Source organism: Ochotona princeps, chromosome 3, assembly GCF_030435755.1.
Source record: "Ochotona princeps isolate mOchPri1 chromosome 3, mOchPri1.hap1, whole genome shotgun sequence".
NCBI lineage: Eukaryota > Metazoa > Chordata > Mammalia > Lagomorpha > Ochotonidae > Ochotona > Ochotona princeps.
The window spans coordinates 87303917-87321640 of record NC_080834.1 but is presented as its reverse complement, the minus strand read 5'-3'; the positions used below and the strand labels follow the sequence as shown (position 1 = coordinate 87321640).

At 42.4% G+C, this 17724-nt stretch overlaps 2 protein-coding genes across 2 annotated transcripts in view; one reads left to right on the top strand and one right to left on the bottom strand.

Annotated features, from left to right (window-relative positions):
- The window catches only part of HSPBAP1 (HSPB1 associated protein 1), a 70303-nt gene extending 57576 nt beyond the window's left edge, over nt 1–12727 (top strand). Inside the window, exon 9 of the mRNA XM_058661978.1 lies at nt 12678–12727. Coding sequence (XP_058517961.1) covers nt 12678–12712 — 35 coding nt within the window. The 3' untranslated portion in view covers nt 12713–12727. The remainder of the gene's footprint in view (nt 1–12677) is intronic.
- Nucleotides 1–17724, bottom strand: part of PARP14 (poly(ADP-ribose) polymerase family member 14) — a 49079-nt gene that overhangs the window by 3489 nt on the left and 27866 nt on the right. Inside the window, exons 7-15 of the mRNA XM_004577846.3 lie at nt 16996–17232; nt 15550–15771; nt 12765–12843; nt 11244–11393; nt 10982–11044; nt 10512–10679; nt 6922–7128; nt 6237–6836; nt 4978–5108 (exon numbers count right to left, since the gene is read on the bottom strand). Coding sequence (XP_004577903.2) covers nt 4978–5108; nt 6237–6836; nt 6922–7128; nt 10512–10679; nt 10982–11044; nt 11244–11393; nt 12765–12843; nt 15550–15771; nt 16996–17232 — 1857 coding nt within the window. The remainder of the gene's footprint in view (nt 1–4977; nt 5109–6236; nt 6837–6921; nt 7129–10511; nt 10680–10981; nt 11045–11243; nt 11394–12764; nt 12844–15549; nt 15772–16995; nt 17233–17724) is intronic.

Below are 17724 nucleotides of genomic sequence, written 5' to 3'. Positions count from 1 at the left end.
GATAAATTTTAAAATCTTGGGCTTGGCGGCGTGGCCTGGTGGCTAAGGTCCTTGCCTTGATCCCATATGGCCGCTGGTTCTGATCCCGGCAGCTCCACTTCCTCTCTCTGTCTCTCCTCCTCTCAGTGTATCTGACTTTGTAATAAAAATGGAATAAATCTTTAAAAAAATTTTTTTAAATCTTGAAAAAAAAATAATTAGGGCTTCTCAGAAAAAAAATGTCTGACTTCAGACCTGGGCCAAAGAAAGCACAGGGTATAATCAGAGATCTTGTTTCTGCAAGTGAAGAAATGCTCGGTCATCGAAAGACATGGGACCAACTTCTCAACCGAAAATGTGGAAGAAGTGGTGCACCCAGGAAAAGAATGTTACAGTTGGGTACAGCATGCTAAATTGTCTTAAATTGGAGGGAAGAGGAAGTCTTCTTTCAGACAAGTATAGAACGATCGAAAGAATGACAGCATTAGTAAGTCACTATTTTGCAGCTGCCAGTGAAATTATGGAATTAGGCAAGGGTCACCACTGAATGTTAAAATCAATTGGTAGAGGCTGCTGGGGAGCAGGCTCCTGACACAGCAACAAGTATCTTGCCAGATCACCTACTGATACCAATCCAGAGCTAATGGAAGTCACCAGCTTGACTAGTGGTCAAACAGCATCATCAAAATCATGGGACAACTTTACCGTATGTGGTCCCTGATGTGATGTATTGATCAAGAAGTATTCTCTCTCTCTCTAAAAAAAAATGTATGTATGTATATATATGAAGTCATGATTACAGAGAGAGACGGTAAGGCACAGAGAGAGAGAGAGAATCTGTCATTCACTGATTCATTCCTTCACTCCTGGAATGACAACAATGACAAGGGCTGGGCCAGGCAGAAGCCAGGTGGCAGGAACTTCTTTTGGTTTTCCCACGTGAGTGCATGGCCCAAGCACTCAGGACATTAACAGGGAGCTGGATCAAAGTGGAGCAGTTGGGACTTGAAACAGCGCCCACAGGGGATAGTCAGTGGCTACAACACAGCACCAGGCCCTCATGCAGCATTCTTTCAATTAACATTGATGTGAATTTACCCAAGTCTTGCAACCTAACTCTCAGTTTTCCAGAAATAAAGAAGACAGGAATAAATTACATGGTGTTATGAAGAATCAGATAATTCTGGAATCTATAGGGAAACAGGCTTAGATTCGTTCAAAAGATATGACAGATTCAGAATATGGACATTCTGCAATATAATTGACTTATAATTCTTAACAACTTTTATGTCATGAAAATATTTTTTGAGAATATTTTTAAATGCAGGAGCATTGTTTTATGTGAAAAGAGTAGATGGAGAGATAATGATCAAATACACTATGAAGACTCAGAGCACCAAGTGGTGCAGGGCTGCTTCAAGGAAGGTTTGGAGGAGGAGAGAATTGGGAAAATTTGAATATGAGTCTATATTGTATGATAATGTAATGTTACTTTTTAAAAAATGCAATAGTAATATGTTGATAATTTAGGAGAATGTTTTTATTCTAAGGCCGATTTGATAAAATATTTAGCAGTGTCCTACTGTCTGCTATTTTCCTTCAAATGCTTCAGCCAAAACCAAGCAAGAGGATTTAAAGTTGGTTGACTTGAAACACAAGTCTTGCGGATACTACCAGTCTTCATCGTGAGACATGGCAATTAGGAGGGATGACAGACAACTTGCTCTTTCCTATTGGAATTCTCACCTGACTGGAGACTTCCAGCAAAAAGCCATAAAAGCTGCTTCCCTCTGCTTTTACTTGCTTCATACCCTGGATTGCACAGAATGTTTTATTTGGGAAAAGGTCTCCACTGCAAAAGAGTGTGGAAAGCATTTCTCGGGGCAGAATCGGCCAACACAGCAGGCCTCCCCCAGGCTCACTGCAGACATTGCTGATCAACTGGGACAATCATTCCTGCCCAGTCTGAACAGGACCAGTCCATCACACTGTGCTGGTAGGCTACTGACTTTTGGGATGAAACTCAGCATCCAGGAGTGACACACACGTGAATCACACATGTGTCTGAGAATTGTTTTCATTCAATCCAGCACCAGTTTGGTTCAACCATTATACATTAGGGACTTTGAACAATTTTATTGGGGTGGGAGCTGTAGTGCAACATCTTGAGCTGCCACTTGTGATGCTTGCATCCCATCTTGAAGTGCTGATTTGAGTCCCACAATTCTGCTTCTGATTCAGCTTCTTACCAATGCATCTAAGAAGCAGGGGGTCAGGCATGGTGTGATAGCCTAGTGGCTAAAGCCTTGCTTTGCATCAGTCAGAATCCCATATGGCCACCGGTTTGTGTCCTGGCTTGAGAGAGTCCCTGCTTGGCTCCTAGCATCGGCCTGGCTTAGCCCTGGTGTTGTAGCCATTTGGGGAGTGAAGCATTGGTCTCCCATCCAAGTATTAACCAGGCCCAACCCTGCTTAGCTTCTGAGATCAAATGAGATCGAGCTCGTTCAGGGTGGTATGGCCGTATATTAAGGGAGTGAACCATTGGATAGAATTCATTCTGTGCTTCCTTCTCTGCCTTACAAATCAATTAATCTTTTAAAATTATTTATCAAGTTAATTTATGAGAGAGAGAGACAAAGACAGAGAGGTCGTCCATCCACTACTTCACACCCCAAATACCTGCCCCAGCCAGAGCTAGGCCAAGACAAAGCCAGGAACTCAATCTGGGACTCCCAGACGGGTGGCAGAGGCCCAAGGACGTAGCATCACCTGCTGTATCTCAGTTTGTGCATCAGCAGGAAGATGGAATCAGGAGTGTAACTAAGACTTGAACAAACATGTTATGATATGGGACGGGGTGCCCCACACAGACTCAGTGGCTATGTCAGATGCCCACCCTGGAACTGAAAAAAAGAAAAGGCACAATATTTGATATTGAATTTATTGTGAGAATGAGATTAAGAACAGTCACTAGGACTTGATGCACAAGAGAATCCCCAGGATTCAGTCTCATTGTTGTGAAGAGCTATGTCTCTTCAAAAACTATTTCTGATTTATGGATGTTGTGAGTCTTATAGTCAGGTGTTTACTGCTTGGGGTAAGCTGCTATCTAGCTCAGGAATAAATCAGAAGCTATCTGGAATCTCATACTATTTTTGTGAATCAGCAATACCTCTGTATTATTATCCATACCTTCCTTATCTTTTGATCTGTGTTTCTTCATCTATTCTTCACCTAAAAGTAATATAGACATATAGCTTTGTAGGACACTTAAACTGTTTTTTGAGTTAGAGTGTGTTTAACTACATGAATAAGCAGAATGGTAGCAGCTCAAACAGACAGTAAGAGAAAGCACACAAGGCAGACCTTATTGACAGACTCTCACCGATAAAGGGAAGGTACTCAAAGAATCCCCGCTTCTCTAGGGAAGTGACAGAATCACGGCCAGAAATGGGGACAGCAGGAGAAGGAAAGTTACTTGAAATGAGGAGTTATCCCAGAAAGACTGATTTTAGGACATGGACATTCAGGCAGAGAATTGTTTGGGCCACTGGAGTATGTTCCAGGACTAGAGTAAAGGTCCAGGTTGGTTACACTGATGTGGAAACTACCAATATGGAAATAATAACTGAAGGCAACAAGAACAAAACATTCCCTGATGAGACAGAAGACAAAGTTGATAGGTCTTCTGGGTAAAGCTAGAATCAGGGAGAGAAACAGATACTAGTGGGAATGAAAAAGAAATCAGTTAAAGAAGGAGACAAACCACAATATTACTTGCAAAGAGCAATATCCATGGTGGTTAACAGTGGAAGAAAGTCTTAACAGTTTATGTGTATCATTTCTTTTTGAGGACACCAAAATCAATGAGATGAACAGGGGACACGCCAAAGGAGGTATCAAGCAAGGGAATCCTGAAGGGAAGGGCCCGGGACGCGGCCCCAGCTCAGGAGCCTTCTGCAAGGCATAGGATGCAGCCAGAGCCCAGGAGCTTCCCTGTGTCTCTTGGCGATGTTCACTTGTTGACACTCAGTTGGAAGCCATCCCTTTGAATTTTTGTTTACCCACTTCTTAAACTTAACACAATGTGTCTTTAGTATTCTAACTTCATCTTGCAATCTAATACTCTATTGTCATAATTGATACAAGAATCTTAATGTGGGCCCAGCGGCATGGCCTAGCGGCCAAAGTTCTCGCATTGAACACACCAGGATCCCATATCGGCGCTGGTTCATGTCCCAGCAGCCCTGCTTCCCATCCAGCTCCCTGCTTGTGGCCTGGGAAAGCAGTCGAAGATGGCCCAATGCTTTGGGACCTTGCACCCATGTGGGAGACCTGGTGGAACTTCCTGGCTCCTGGTTCCTGGCTCTGGATCGGCACAGCACCGGCCGTTGTGGTCACTTGGGGAGTGATTCATTGGGCGGAAGATCTTCCTTTCTGTTTCTCCTCCTCTCTGTATATCTGACTTTGTAATAAAAATAAATAAATCTTTTTTAAAAAAAAGAATCTTAATGTCTTGGTAATTATGGTAATGTAAGTAGAATTCTAGAATCTAAAATCTATCATGATTTTTTTAAAAGAAAAATTTGCTTTTCTTTATAATGAGAGGGAGAGAGAGATTCTTCCATCTGTTGGTTCACTCCTCAAATGGCTGCAACAACCAGGGCTGAGTCAGGTCTAATCCAGGAGCCAGAACTTCATGCTAATCTCCCACATGAGTGCTAGGTGCCCAAGCACAAAAGCCATGTGCTGCTACCTTCCAGGTACTTTAGCAGGGAACTGGATTGGAAGCAGAGCAGCTGAGAATCAAACATGCACTCTCATGTGGAATGCTGGCCCTGTAGGCAATACTCTAGCTTGTTGCACCACAACACCAGTCCTTAATTACCTCATAAATTCTGTTTCGGGGGCGGGGGGGAAGTGATAGGAAATAAATGAAAATGCATTTTTATAGGACCATGGTACCACAGATTTCCAGCATCAAGAGGCTGTGCTTACCTTCAATATGGTGAACTGGGAGCAGGTATTATTGAAATCCCTTGCCACTAAGTTGTACTCTTGATGATTCTGGGGAAGCTCAACCACAAGTAAGTTCTGCTTCATGGGGCTCCAGTGTTCAGGAAGCTCAGCTGTAAAGTAGACACATGAGGACTCCCTTGTGCATCCCCAGTCATCTCCGGTCCTATTCACAGTCTCCCAATGCCAGGTGGCCACAAAATGTCTTGCCTTCCCAGGACAGTGTACCTCCCAGGTCCTCTACCTCACACCCACCCCACCGCCCCGGGACACTTGCTCAACAAAAATTAAACATTCCAGAACCAGACCCAGGGCGGAGATTCTCTGAGAGCTGGAGCCTGTGTGTCCCTGCGCTGAAGGCTCAGACTGGCTGAGATCTGAAAGGTGCAGGTGTAATGTCACTCTGCTGAATTTGCTATTGCTTCTGATCTGCCACAACTGAACCATCAATGATTGCCCTCGGATGTTTTAAACAGTCTGCAGTTTTAAGCAAACTGCTCTTTGGCTGAGGCATGGGTTTTTGTTGTTTTGTTTTGCCATCACCAGGGCTGCCAGATCTCTTTCCTGGTGTCTTCCTAGCCTCCGCCTGGTGGGTGGGAGACTGGTAGGTTTTGCTAAGTGACTGGTGGCACCGATGGCTCTGCTCCCCCACCCCTTGCTAGGCACAATCCCATAGGTTTGTGGTAGGATGGACTTAAAAGACAACTGTGCTCTTCATGAATTCTGTCCCTCCCTCACATGATTTATCATTTCCTCAGGGCCACCAGAGACAGCTTCTGCATGGTGCTTGGAGACTTCTGGGTCACATTCCTGCCAGAACAGCTTCCTGTAGGTTCCCCCACCGGTTCACCACTTGGTCACACACAGACAGGGCCTACTCCCAGACCAGGATCCCTTCTTGGTTTCTTCCCGTTTGCCCTTTGGTTGTAGAACACCATGATCCACTTTTCCGTGAAACTTGTGGCTTTCCCTCCCCATGAAGGCGCCATTGCCTCTGCCACAGATCTGGCTGTGGGGGGCTTAGGAACCGCTGATATGGCAACACACACAGGGTTGGCCATCAGGCTCCAGCTGGCGAGCATACCTGCCCAGGCTATGCTTTCCCAGTCCTACTGTAGGCTCTTCAAATTCAGAGAGCCGATGTTCTAGTCTCTCTTCCCTTTCAGATTGCTTGAATTTTATCTACTTGCTATGTTTCTGAAATAGGGTCAAACCCAAACAAATGTGAAAATGTCACTTACATTCAGGTTTTATATGGCGCTCAATGATTACTGTGTGTCCATTTTTGTCTACCGCGGTGAGTTTATCCAAGTGCACTGTGTAATCCCGACTATTAATTTTGACAATGATGGTGTTTTTCTTGTCTTTCTTTGCATCTTCCAATTGCAGGTTGGTCATTTTGTCGAAACAATGGACAATGCTCTGGTCACTGTACTGCCACTGTATGAGCCCAATCAGGTAATCTGCCCGGGAATCCTGTTCCTTGGCTGACCTCACTCTCTTGATCATTCCCTCAACTGCATCCCTAGCCTGCATTACATCTCTGCTTAATCCTGAAACCCGGATTTCAGGTATCTTAGGGTCCAGGGAAATGGTAATATTTAACTTCTTCTGCAGCTCATTCAATTCTGCATACTCCTTTTCATCAAAATCTCTGATGCAGTCCTCTTTACTGCTGTGGAGGACTTGTTCTTGTTCAATCAAATTCTGCAACCAGGAAATAGCATTTTTCACATTGCTTGCATTTTCACCACACACCTGAAAATTCGTTGATTCTGTTTTCTTTTCCAAAAGCAAACATTTCTCTTTCTTGGGAGGCTGCTTTGAGAAGCCAAAAAATCCTGAAATAAAGAGGAAGATTAGATATTTGTATGCATTAATCCCATGAGTATCAGAGGAGGCATCTCCTGATAACCAACAGCTCACCTGCAAGTTTAGAAATCATAGACGGCTGGGCAGGAGCCGGAGAGCCTTCCTTCTTTTTCATGCTATCATAAAACACCTTCTGGATTTCAGGCAGAAAGACAACCACTTTAACTTTCTTCACAGACTTGGCCAGTCCTTTCAGAACAAAGTCCTGCACAGCATCGAGGATGGCTTCAGAAACAGTATCTGGGGCTTGCTGGGCGTTTCCTGGAAAGGCAAACAATCAAAGTGACAGGAAAGAGGAAAACAGATTCAACTGGAAAAGCTCAGGGATAAATTATGGATTCCCACACTCACAGAAGGAATGTTCCCCTCCACCCTCAGCCTCACCCTTTTCATCACTGGGAACTCTGCTTTGGATACAGCTTCTTGTGCTCTTGTATGTACAGCTTGTATGCTCTGAAGGGTAGCAGGTGATAGCTCTGGTAAGTGGGATGCCTATCACCCCACTGGGAAACATTACTTGAGCTTCTGGCTGCTAACCTGGCTGTTGTGAGCATTTAGGAGTGCTAGCCACTGAAGATACCCAGTGCTATAAGTTATTTGTTGTCTCTCCAGCTCTTGCTACACAGTTACCCGTGACTCTCCAGGGATGCCTTTCCTCCCACACTGCATGATAGGGAGCCTCTGAGAGCAGAAGCTTTCCTGTTTGCAGATGCTCTGTCTTCTGTTTCTAGAACCATGAAAGCCACTGCCTTGGTAAGATCATGAGAAGTCCCTCTCCAGCATGGAAGGGCGGCCATGTAAATGGTAGCTGGCTTAAAATAACCCAGTAAGCAATCTTAACAGTCAAGCTCATATGATAGACTGAGAGCCCACTTAGATCGTCTCATTGATGGTATGCACTGCTATTACAAAAATTAGAGTGGATCTCTTTGACTTAACTAGCTAAACAATTGTGGAGATATAGACAAATCACATAGGAAATCATCTGAGAGGGTTCGTTCGCTTTTTAAAAGTAGATCAGCAGGTGAAGTGGGAAATTCTCCTTGGCAAGGCTGTGGTTTTCCAACGGTATTTGGAAGAGTCTAAACAGAAGCATTCAGATATGGTCATCCACTCTTACTAAACATCTACCATGTCCCATCACAGCATAGGTACTCAGCTAGGTACTCATCAGGACCCACAGATGTGGCAACGTGAGGATGAGAAGGTGTTTAACAGGTGAAAAATGGAGAACCCGGGGAATGGCTGTGCCTGAAAGAACTGTGTGATAGGGCACGAAGGTAAAGGAAAGAGGCCTGAAAGTGCAGGGAAACAGAGCTGTTTGGAGAAGATAAATACGAAGGCACTAGAGTAGGGAACCCAGGTCTAGTAATGAGGCTCTCATAAAAGTTGAGGAAAAAGACAACAGGCAAACAAAGGGAGGCAGGGAGACCAGGATGTGAGTATAGCATGGATATTGAGCAGATATTTAGGAAGTAAAGTCAAGGTTCATCCTTGGCCCTACCATCTCCCTCCTTGCCTCCTCTGCACCTTTACAGTATTGTGGGTTCTGTTGCATGGCAGTCGAAACTTTGCATGCCCGTCTCTCCAGCTAGGTTAGGTGCTCAATGTGAACTGGATCCTTTTCTTTTATATGAAAATTTATTTTATGTATTTGAAAGGCAGAGTTTAAGAGAGAGAGGGAAGAAGAAAGGAAGAGAGACAGAAAGAGTTCTTCCACTCACTGATTCATTTTCCAAATACTTGTAATGGCCTCAGGCTGGGCCAGACTGAAGCCAGGAGCTTCATCTTGGTCTCCTATATACTTTCTCAGGCACATTAGCAGAGAGCTGGATTGCAAGTGGAGCAGCTGGGACTTGAATCGGTGCCCATGTGGGATGCTGGCTTCACAGGTAGCCACTTAACCCAATGTACCACATTGCTGGCTCCTGGAGCTTTGTCTTAGTCACAGTTCTATCTCCTTGTGACTAAGCCAAGTGCCTGACGCATACAGTCACCCATCAAATAGTTAATCAAACTAATTAATAAGCCAATGAGCATATGAATGGTAAAGTAGTGATAGGATAGAGTCAGAGATTTTAAATGGGAAGTGATGTTTCTCACTCGCTTGGAAACTCAAGAGGAAGGGCAGTTTTGGGAGATCAGGAAAGACAACGAATGGGAGTTTGGAGTGTGTATTGAGGTTTAGTGTGGTTAGCCAGGTGCTGTGTGATCACACTCCCAACTCAGTTCATACTGCTGAGGAGGAATGTCTCTCCATCTGCTGGCCTAATCACCAGCTCCAGTGATGCTAAAGACTGGTAAAGAGGGCGAGCAAGGACAGTTTGCTATGCTACTCTGATTTATTTGTGCATACAACAATGCAACCAGAGCTGTGCAACAGTCAACAGGTTGGCAGTAATTCACCAATACTACTCAAATATAGGCACATATCTACAAAATTAAAACTCCCTCACTTCCTGCTTCTTATTTTGACTCCATGTAAGGACTCCTTTGGGAAGGTCTGTGCCACCCCCTGGGGTCCTGCTTTCTTGGCCCAAATTAGTTCAGGTGCACCATAAAACTAGCATTCAGAGGGGAAAAAAATGGAGACAGAGACTGGGACATCATTGGTGAGTGCCCCTAAAAGATGAGCTAGATAGACAAAAAATGAGAGATAACAGAGACAGATGAATGTTGGCAATCTTCTAGGAATGGGGAATGAAAAGGGAATGGAAAGTTACAGGAACCATAAATTATACTTTTAGAGATAGAAAATAAGTCAACATAGAATTTTATCTAGGAACACTAGGATGAATAGGAGAGAACTAAAGTCAGCAAGCTACGGGTCAGAATCTGAGAAAAAACCCATAAAGTGACAGGAATGGTTACATTTATTAAGGCTAATCTTCTGAAGAGCCTAGAATATTGAACTAAGACTCAGATTCCTAAATAACCGAATGACGGATCCAGTGCTAAGTATCCTCCCACTCGAACCAGTCAGTTCCATCCTACTTCCAGTCTGACCATCTTTTCAGTGGGAGATCAGACTGAAATTCCCAGTCCATGCCCATAATTCTGATTCCTGGGGAAAGGACTCAACATGCACCTCCCAACTATAATGATAAACCTAAAAGTACCATCCTTAGATTTGGAGACATACACAACCATTAGAAACTTTGAAGATGGTTAAACTTCTTGAAAATCTGAGTTTCTGACCTATAGGTTCTGGTAACAGAGGTTTCTACATAGATGTGCCATAAGGCCAATGGACATAGCCAACTACGGACTTGAAACTGAAAATGCTCACGTGGGCATCTGCTACAAGGAAGGCAAAGTGCTGAAATTTCACAGAGGGGATAGAATAGAAAAGTTAAGGACTATTTCACCAAGGCATGAAACCAAAGGAAAAGAGAGAAAATGAGCTGTGGCTTCCTTTCCTTTCACATCACCTACCTTCCTCTCCCTTCTTTCCATCCCAACCCTCTCATTTTCTTCATCTGTTTTTCCCTGCTTAAACCATCCTCAGGTCCTGTTCATTCCCTTGGGGCTAATTGTGATGAGGGACTTGTCCACACCTAGGTGAAATGCCACACCCCTCAGCACCAAATCCAAGGGCAAGTGGGTACCTTTGACCTCTGCCCTGACAGCCAGAAACTACAAACCTGTACCAATGGCTGGGAGGCAAATGGATGAATAATTCCTTTTTTCACACTCTTCCAAAACATGGAACATCGATTCCTTGACATCATTTCCGCCAACAACATGAATAATATTCTTGCACATCAGTAACCCACCTTGAGTGACTATGTACTTTTTTTTGCTCTGCTGAGCTGGGAGACACAGACAGAAAGATGCAAAATTAGCTGTTGAACCCAACTTTAGATAGCAAATGAAGTAAACATTAAATGAGTAAAGAAACATTATCTTTGATGAAGTTTTAGGGCTTCTCTTTTTCTGCTGTGAGGTTACTTTTCACTTCTAATTCTCCATAATTGGAATTCTTTAGAGAAATCTATGATTTTAGGATTAATGTGTTGTCTCCCCAGGTCCTGTTTCCCTAGTCTCTCCACAGCCTTCTTTATTTAATATTCCACTTGCAGTTCAGAACCAAAAAGACAGCATTGTGCCTTACCTTGGAGAGAACATTCCATTTCCACATCTTTTCCTGCACATTCCAAAATTGCTTTGGAGACTCCTACATGAGAAAATCAACATGTAAACAAAATTGAATAAAAATAACCATCATAATATCAAAATAAATAATTTGAAATTACTAATTCATATTGTTCAAACCAATGTTATATGTAAAAATCAAGGTTTGGCCCTAGAAACCCTCCTTCACAGACTCTACTACATTAATTGTTATGTTAGTCAAAATTATACAAGTGGAGTACCTGATTTGAGATCAAATGTTTTTGATGTTGAATTTACAATCACATGTGCCGCTTCTTTGGTGATATCTCCAGAGGCCACTTGGAAGGTGATAGGGCCAATCTTCATCTCATGCACTCCTAAATTAGGGCTAGAAATACTCCCATATAAACCTGAACAGGAAAAAGCCAATCAACGAGTCAACAGCAGCAAGGATGCCCTAGGTTTCACCTACTCATGTATGCCCCTTGCATATTTCTTTCCTCTCTCTCTCCTGCCTTCCCCTCCCCACACATACACACTTCTCTCTCACCTCTAACCTTTAGTCTGCCTCTGACCCTGAAGTTCACTGATGATATCCTTCTACAGAAGGATAGGGAAGCTAACCCTCTCCAAAAGACATCCTGTATTTCTGACCAGAAGAGTCACAAATGGAAAAAAAGAAAAAAGAAAGAAAAAAAAATCACCATTCTCTAGAGGATTTTAACAGGACATTATCCAACCATATTCTAAAATTGTTTGCCATATGAAAACCAGGAAAATATGACCATTTCTAAGCAATCCAGACATTGAACTTGGCAAAAAAAAAAAAACCCACTGAAGTACCTATTATAACTACAATCCATGAAATCAGAGTAAACATGTTAAACTGAATGGAATGTTTTGGAACAAATTGGAAAACAGGAGCCCTTTGGAGTTCAGTACAAATGATATCCATAAAAAAAGACAGTTTTGAATTTAGAAATGCAAATCTGAAACCAAAACAAAACAAAACAAAACAAAACAAAAAACCTCACCCTCACCCTCACTAGATGCATGGGTTCTATAGCACATAAACAGAGAAAAGAACCATTGAGCTTGAAGATAGAGCAGCTAAGATGATCTTATCTGCAGAACAGACAGAAAGAAGACTGAAGATGGAGGAGACCAGCTACTCAGAAAGCTGTAGGACATGATCCAAAGGTGTGGTATTCACATGATTGATCTGCCAGAAAGAGACAAGAAAGAGATCAGGGAAGGAGGGAAGGAAGGAAGGAAAGAAGGAAGGAAGGAAGGAAGGAAGGAAGGAAGGAAGGAAGGAAGCAAGGAGAAAGAAAAAGAAAGAGAAAGAAAGAAAAAGAAAGAAAAGAGAGACTCACATTTGGCAAAAGATATACATGTTTAATTTGCAGAAGCCCCAACAAGGCCAGACAGGATAACTTTACATACAACAATAACAAATTTAACATAAGTATTTGACTGCTATTGTCTCTCTAAATGTGCCTATTTGGAAAATACAAGTCCATCATCCTTAGAAATAGTAGTTATGTCACTACTTAAAAAACATACTGTATGAATTATATAATTTGGCCTGATTTCTCTTTGGCTCAAAATCATATACCCAATATTTTGCATGCATAGGTGGAGGTCATATAAGTCATATTCTTACTCATCACTCCTTTTGTTTGTTTTTTAAGAAAAATCATCACTATCATCTTCAACCTGTTACTGAATGGCTACTGAGCAACTAGAAATCATTTATCCATTTAAAACTCTTCCAGTACCTTGCGTATCTGCAGACTTGGGAGAGTTGTCACTGATGGGATTGCCATTAGCTCTTCTCTCAAACTCATCTGAAAATGCCTGGAGATTGGAACATAGTGCCAATGATTATACTCCTCAGAAGACAGAACACTCTGCGTTATCAGGACTTTTGACCCTTTGTGCACACACACAAATTTAGGAGAAAACATCTCAGAACTATCAAAAACACATGAACAGAGCCCTCAGTATTCTTTGATTTCAAAGCTATTGAAACAAAGCTATTGGAACACAATTTTCTTTCTACAAATGCGCCCTGTCAAAATGATCAAGACAAAGATAGAAACTCAAGGATATTCATTAGAGTACTATCCACCACAGAGAAAGAAATCAAAGTGTAAAAAAATATCCAACCAGGCAAGAGTATGGATACTAGTATAAATGAGTCTAGATTTTTTGATTCTCTTTTGGGGTAGGCCAGACAGTGATATCTAAAATCATCACTTTCTTTCTCCTGGTAAACAACCGAGAGAATTTTTCTGAGGGAAAAAAAAAGATCCTAGCTAAAACAACTGATACAATGACAGTCAAGGGACAGGAAAGACTCCTGAACGAGGACCTAAGACCCAACAAGATCCCGGGAGCCAGGCAGGCAAGGTACGTGAGCAGAGGTGGGTTGAAGCAGCAGCACCTGCCACTTAGCCACAGCAAACGGGGCCAATCAGGAAGTCACACTCAATGAGCCAGAACCTGAATGTTTAGGTTACGGTGGATATCTGGTGAGTTCTATGCAAACTTTTAAATGTTAGCAAAACTAACTCTAATTTAAAAACAACAAAAATAGCACATGTGAATTCACAGACAATGATTTTGTTGCTGTTTTGCAATCTCTGTTCCAAGCTCCATCTGCAAACAACTTGTAAAGTTTTGCTGATCAATTTCTAGGCCAATGGAAACTCAGAGGCAGACTATGACAGCCAGTCGACCTCAGAAAGATTTTTTTCATCTGTGGAGTGGTAATATCAGCAGCATCTCAAAAACACATGAACAGAACCCTCAGCAAATGCTCCACGATGAGGAACTTGGGATGACATCGGGTGGCAGTTCCCCAGTTCCTGGGGTAATATGTCAGTTGGGAAGCTGGGCATGGTTTCTCCTCTTGTACCCCCCTCTTCCCCATAAATGGGAAGAAAAAAATGTGCAAACAAGAGTCTCACCCACTATCCCCTTTTCCTCAATCCTTCCTACCCCAATCAACTATGTAAATATCATCACTAGCAAAATAAAATTTTTGAAAGCTTTGCTAATCTTTGTGAACTCTAAAAGTTTTTAGAATATAATAACCATGTTTGCAGAATCAACAGTATTCCAAATGGCATGGGATTTGTCTGCACAGACTAATCTTTCTGGCTGAATACTTGTAGAGTTTTTGAGTCTTTAGGGAAAAGAATGAAGTTGGGATGATACAGACATCATGAGGTGGAAGTTTTGGGTCCCCAACACAAGTGTCACACCCATTATCCATTAGCCATTTACTCCAAAATGCTCCAAATTGCATGCCTGTAATTGTGTTTCAATCTTAGCTCCCAAAGTAATTACAAAAGTACAAGTTACATACCCTGCTCCATGATCCACATCACCTCCCACGGTGCATGTCACAGGGAAGTAATAAAAACATCTTTTATTGAGTAGAACTAGCAGTAACTATACAGGCCAAGTAAACGTATCTATTTTGTATGCAGGTGACTTGCCAACCTGATTAGAGTTGAGACTAGATTTGCTAGCTCTCAAAGAACTCATAGATATCATATAGATCCAAGAAAGACCAATAATAGCCCAAAAAGTCATGCGGATCAATGATCCATGGACATTTCAAACTGCTTGTTAAATTCTTATAATACCATAAACTCTTTCAAACCTGAAGTGTCACAAACTCTATTAGCTTGTGAAGTCCTGGAGGACAGGATGATGTTTGTATGCCTCTGGTTCTGCCATAGCACCAACTGCAGTTGCTCCTCCATGCTGATGTTCCGTAAAACAAGAGCTGATGGATGGACTCAGAGACTGAAGGCTGCCCCAACTCTCCTACTCACATGGAAATGTGCTGACTCACTCTAACCACAGCTTTCCCTTGGACAGCATTCTGACATTTTCCTACTGGAAGGGCCACAACTATGCCTGTTTATTAGGACAAAATTCCTAAGAATTGTAAATCTTAACAGCTGTGTCATCTGCTTTGCAATATGTGAGCCTTGTCTGGATTCAAACACAATGCTGTAAAAACATTAAATAGTTGAAAATTTGAACACTGACATGATAACTGACAAAACAAAGGAATTATTGTCAACTTCCTTTAGATGTGATGTAATATTGTGGCTATATTATTTTTAAAAAGAATACTTGTGTCTTAAAAATAAACACAAAATTGTTTATGAATGAAATAATATATCTAAGACTTGTTTCAAAACAATGTGAGAACATTAAGGTACACTTGTGGGAAGCAAATGGAGGTTAAAGACTAGATTATTGGCCTTAGATTAATAACTGTTAAAGTTAAGTGATGGCCACAAGGATGTTCATGACATGATTATGTCTATGTTTGTACCATGTGATTTGAAATGCTCCTAAAGAAGCTATTTTTTTCTTCTTACTTATGTAACTGTTCTTGAAATTTGTTATGCTACAACTTGTTTGTACTACTCCTTTACTTTTCTGTATTGGACATATAGGAAACATCCTATGAGACCAACCAGATATTTCAGAACATTAGATCTCAGTTCTCAGAGGTAGAAATGAGTGAGACTGTACCTTAATGTTCTCATGATCCTTTGGGTAGAGCATAATGTGAACCTCTTGTAAAGTTTTCAATTGTCTCTGGGTACTGAATGAGAGCACTTCTGAGATGATTAATTTAGCAAACACAGTTTTAGGAAACTGCAAGTTTCCTGTTCCTATGGCAGGAAAGGCAATTGACGTGACGGCACAGTCCTCAGCGATGTCCAGGCAGCGTCTGATGATGCCTTCCATGGTCTGCAAAACATAAAGCACAGTCTTGACATCTTGCCTAGAAACAGGAATTGGAACAAAAAGAGCAAACATTTTGCAACTTCTCCTCCTTTGTCCCTCTTTTCTGATTTCTTCTTTTTCTCTAAGATTGAACAATGTACTCAAAAATCTGAGTTAGGGAGAGAAGAAGAGACAGAAAAGATTTTCCGTTTATTTATTCACTCCTACAACAGCCAGCACTGGGCCAGTCTGAAGCCAGGAGCTTCTTCCAGGTCTCCCACATGGGTGGCAGGGCAAACACTCGTATCATTTTCTTATGTTTTTCTAAGTATATTAGCAGGGAGTTAATCAGAAGTAAAGCAGTCAAGACATGAAAATGGCACCCATATGGAAAGCCAGCAATATAGGTGGCAGTTTAATTTGCTATGCTATAGGGCATGGCCATTCTCTCTCTCTCTCTCTCTTATTTTTTTTTCTTTCAACAGTGGTTAAGAACAGTCAGAAGAAAAAAGAATTCGGGAGAATGGGGCCAGCACATTGATTCAGCATGCCATAATCTTCCACCTGCAGCACCATCATCCCTTATGGGCACAGGTTCATTTCCCGGCTGCTTTACTTCCAACTAGCTCCCTGCTAATGGGCTGAGAAAGTAGCAGAAGATGGCTCAAATCCTGTAACCATGTGAGAGACCTGGAAGAAGCTTCTAGCCCCTAGCTTCAAACTAGCCCATCTCTGGATGTTGTGGCCATTTCAGGAATAAACCAACAGTTAGAAGATTCTCTTTCTCTCTCTCTCTCTCTCTCTCTCTCTCTCTCTCTCTCTCTCTCTCTCTTTCTCTCTCTCTCTCTCTCTCTCCCTCCCTCCCTCCCTCCCTCTTACTCTTTCTCTCTAGCTGACTTTCAAATACAATAAATAAACCACATATATAAAAAAGACAAGGAATCAAGGCAACCACTAAGTCTATCCATCATTATCTTCCATTCTCTTCCATTCACCACACCCTTGCCTCATTTTCCTCACTAACGAAATACAATCTTGAATAGCCCTTCCCTGGCCCCTAATAATTATTGAGCATTATGACTTAGTCATCAGGAGAAATCAGCTACAGGTGAAAGAAATGATCAGAATGATGGAACCTGGCAAAAATATGACATTATTCCAGAAAAGAAACAGGCAGGACCCAACCTGTTAAACCAGAAGAGTCCAAAGAGTTACCCAATTTCCTGGAGAATTTATGAACTGCCCTACCTTGTACGAAGATGGGTTGCCATCTTTCCAGTGTGGAGCTACCACATGCAGCACGTGGCGGCAGTGCAGTTTGAACCCATCAGTTCGGAGCACCGTACCCACTTCAGCAGATTCCTTCAGGCAAGTGGCTTTCAATTGCTGCTGGAGCTCTGGCCCTGCTCTTTCCAAGAGGGCCCGAGAAAGGGGCCCATTGCCCAGAAAAAGATTCGGGGGAATGGAGTTGACAACAGCATCCGTCTGAAACACAAAATGGGGTTAGGAGAGGGGAATAATTCTTAAGATGATCAGTTTGCCAGAAACTGAAATACCACCTGGAGACAAATGTTACAGATACTCATGCAATTGGCATGCCAGCACAAATAAAAGCTGCCAAAAGGAAAGGAGGGGCGTAGGGTGGAAGACATGATCCAGAAGTCAGCTTTTCATGGTCTGTGAGGATGCCTGGGCCATGTAGATCTGAGAAATGGGAGTAGTAGTAGTGGAAGTTGTGTGTCTATGGGAAGGAAAGGGGAGGAAGGGGAGTCTCATTGCGCAGTGCCAGAGAGGGGAGAACAAGAGAGCTCACATGTGCTCATGCGCACGCCTGCCCTGGGCACACTTGGTTTATCAATGAGGGAAACCACTTTGTTCATCACATTCTGAACTATGATGATTAAGGGCCCAAAGAAGTTCTAATCCTGGCTCTACCAATTGCTAGGCCAAGTATACTGAACCCCTCTAATGCTCATT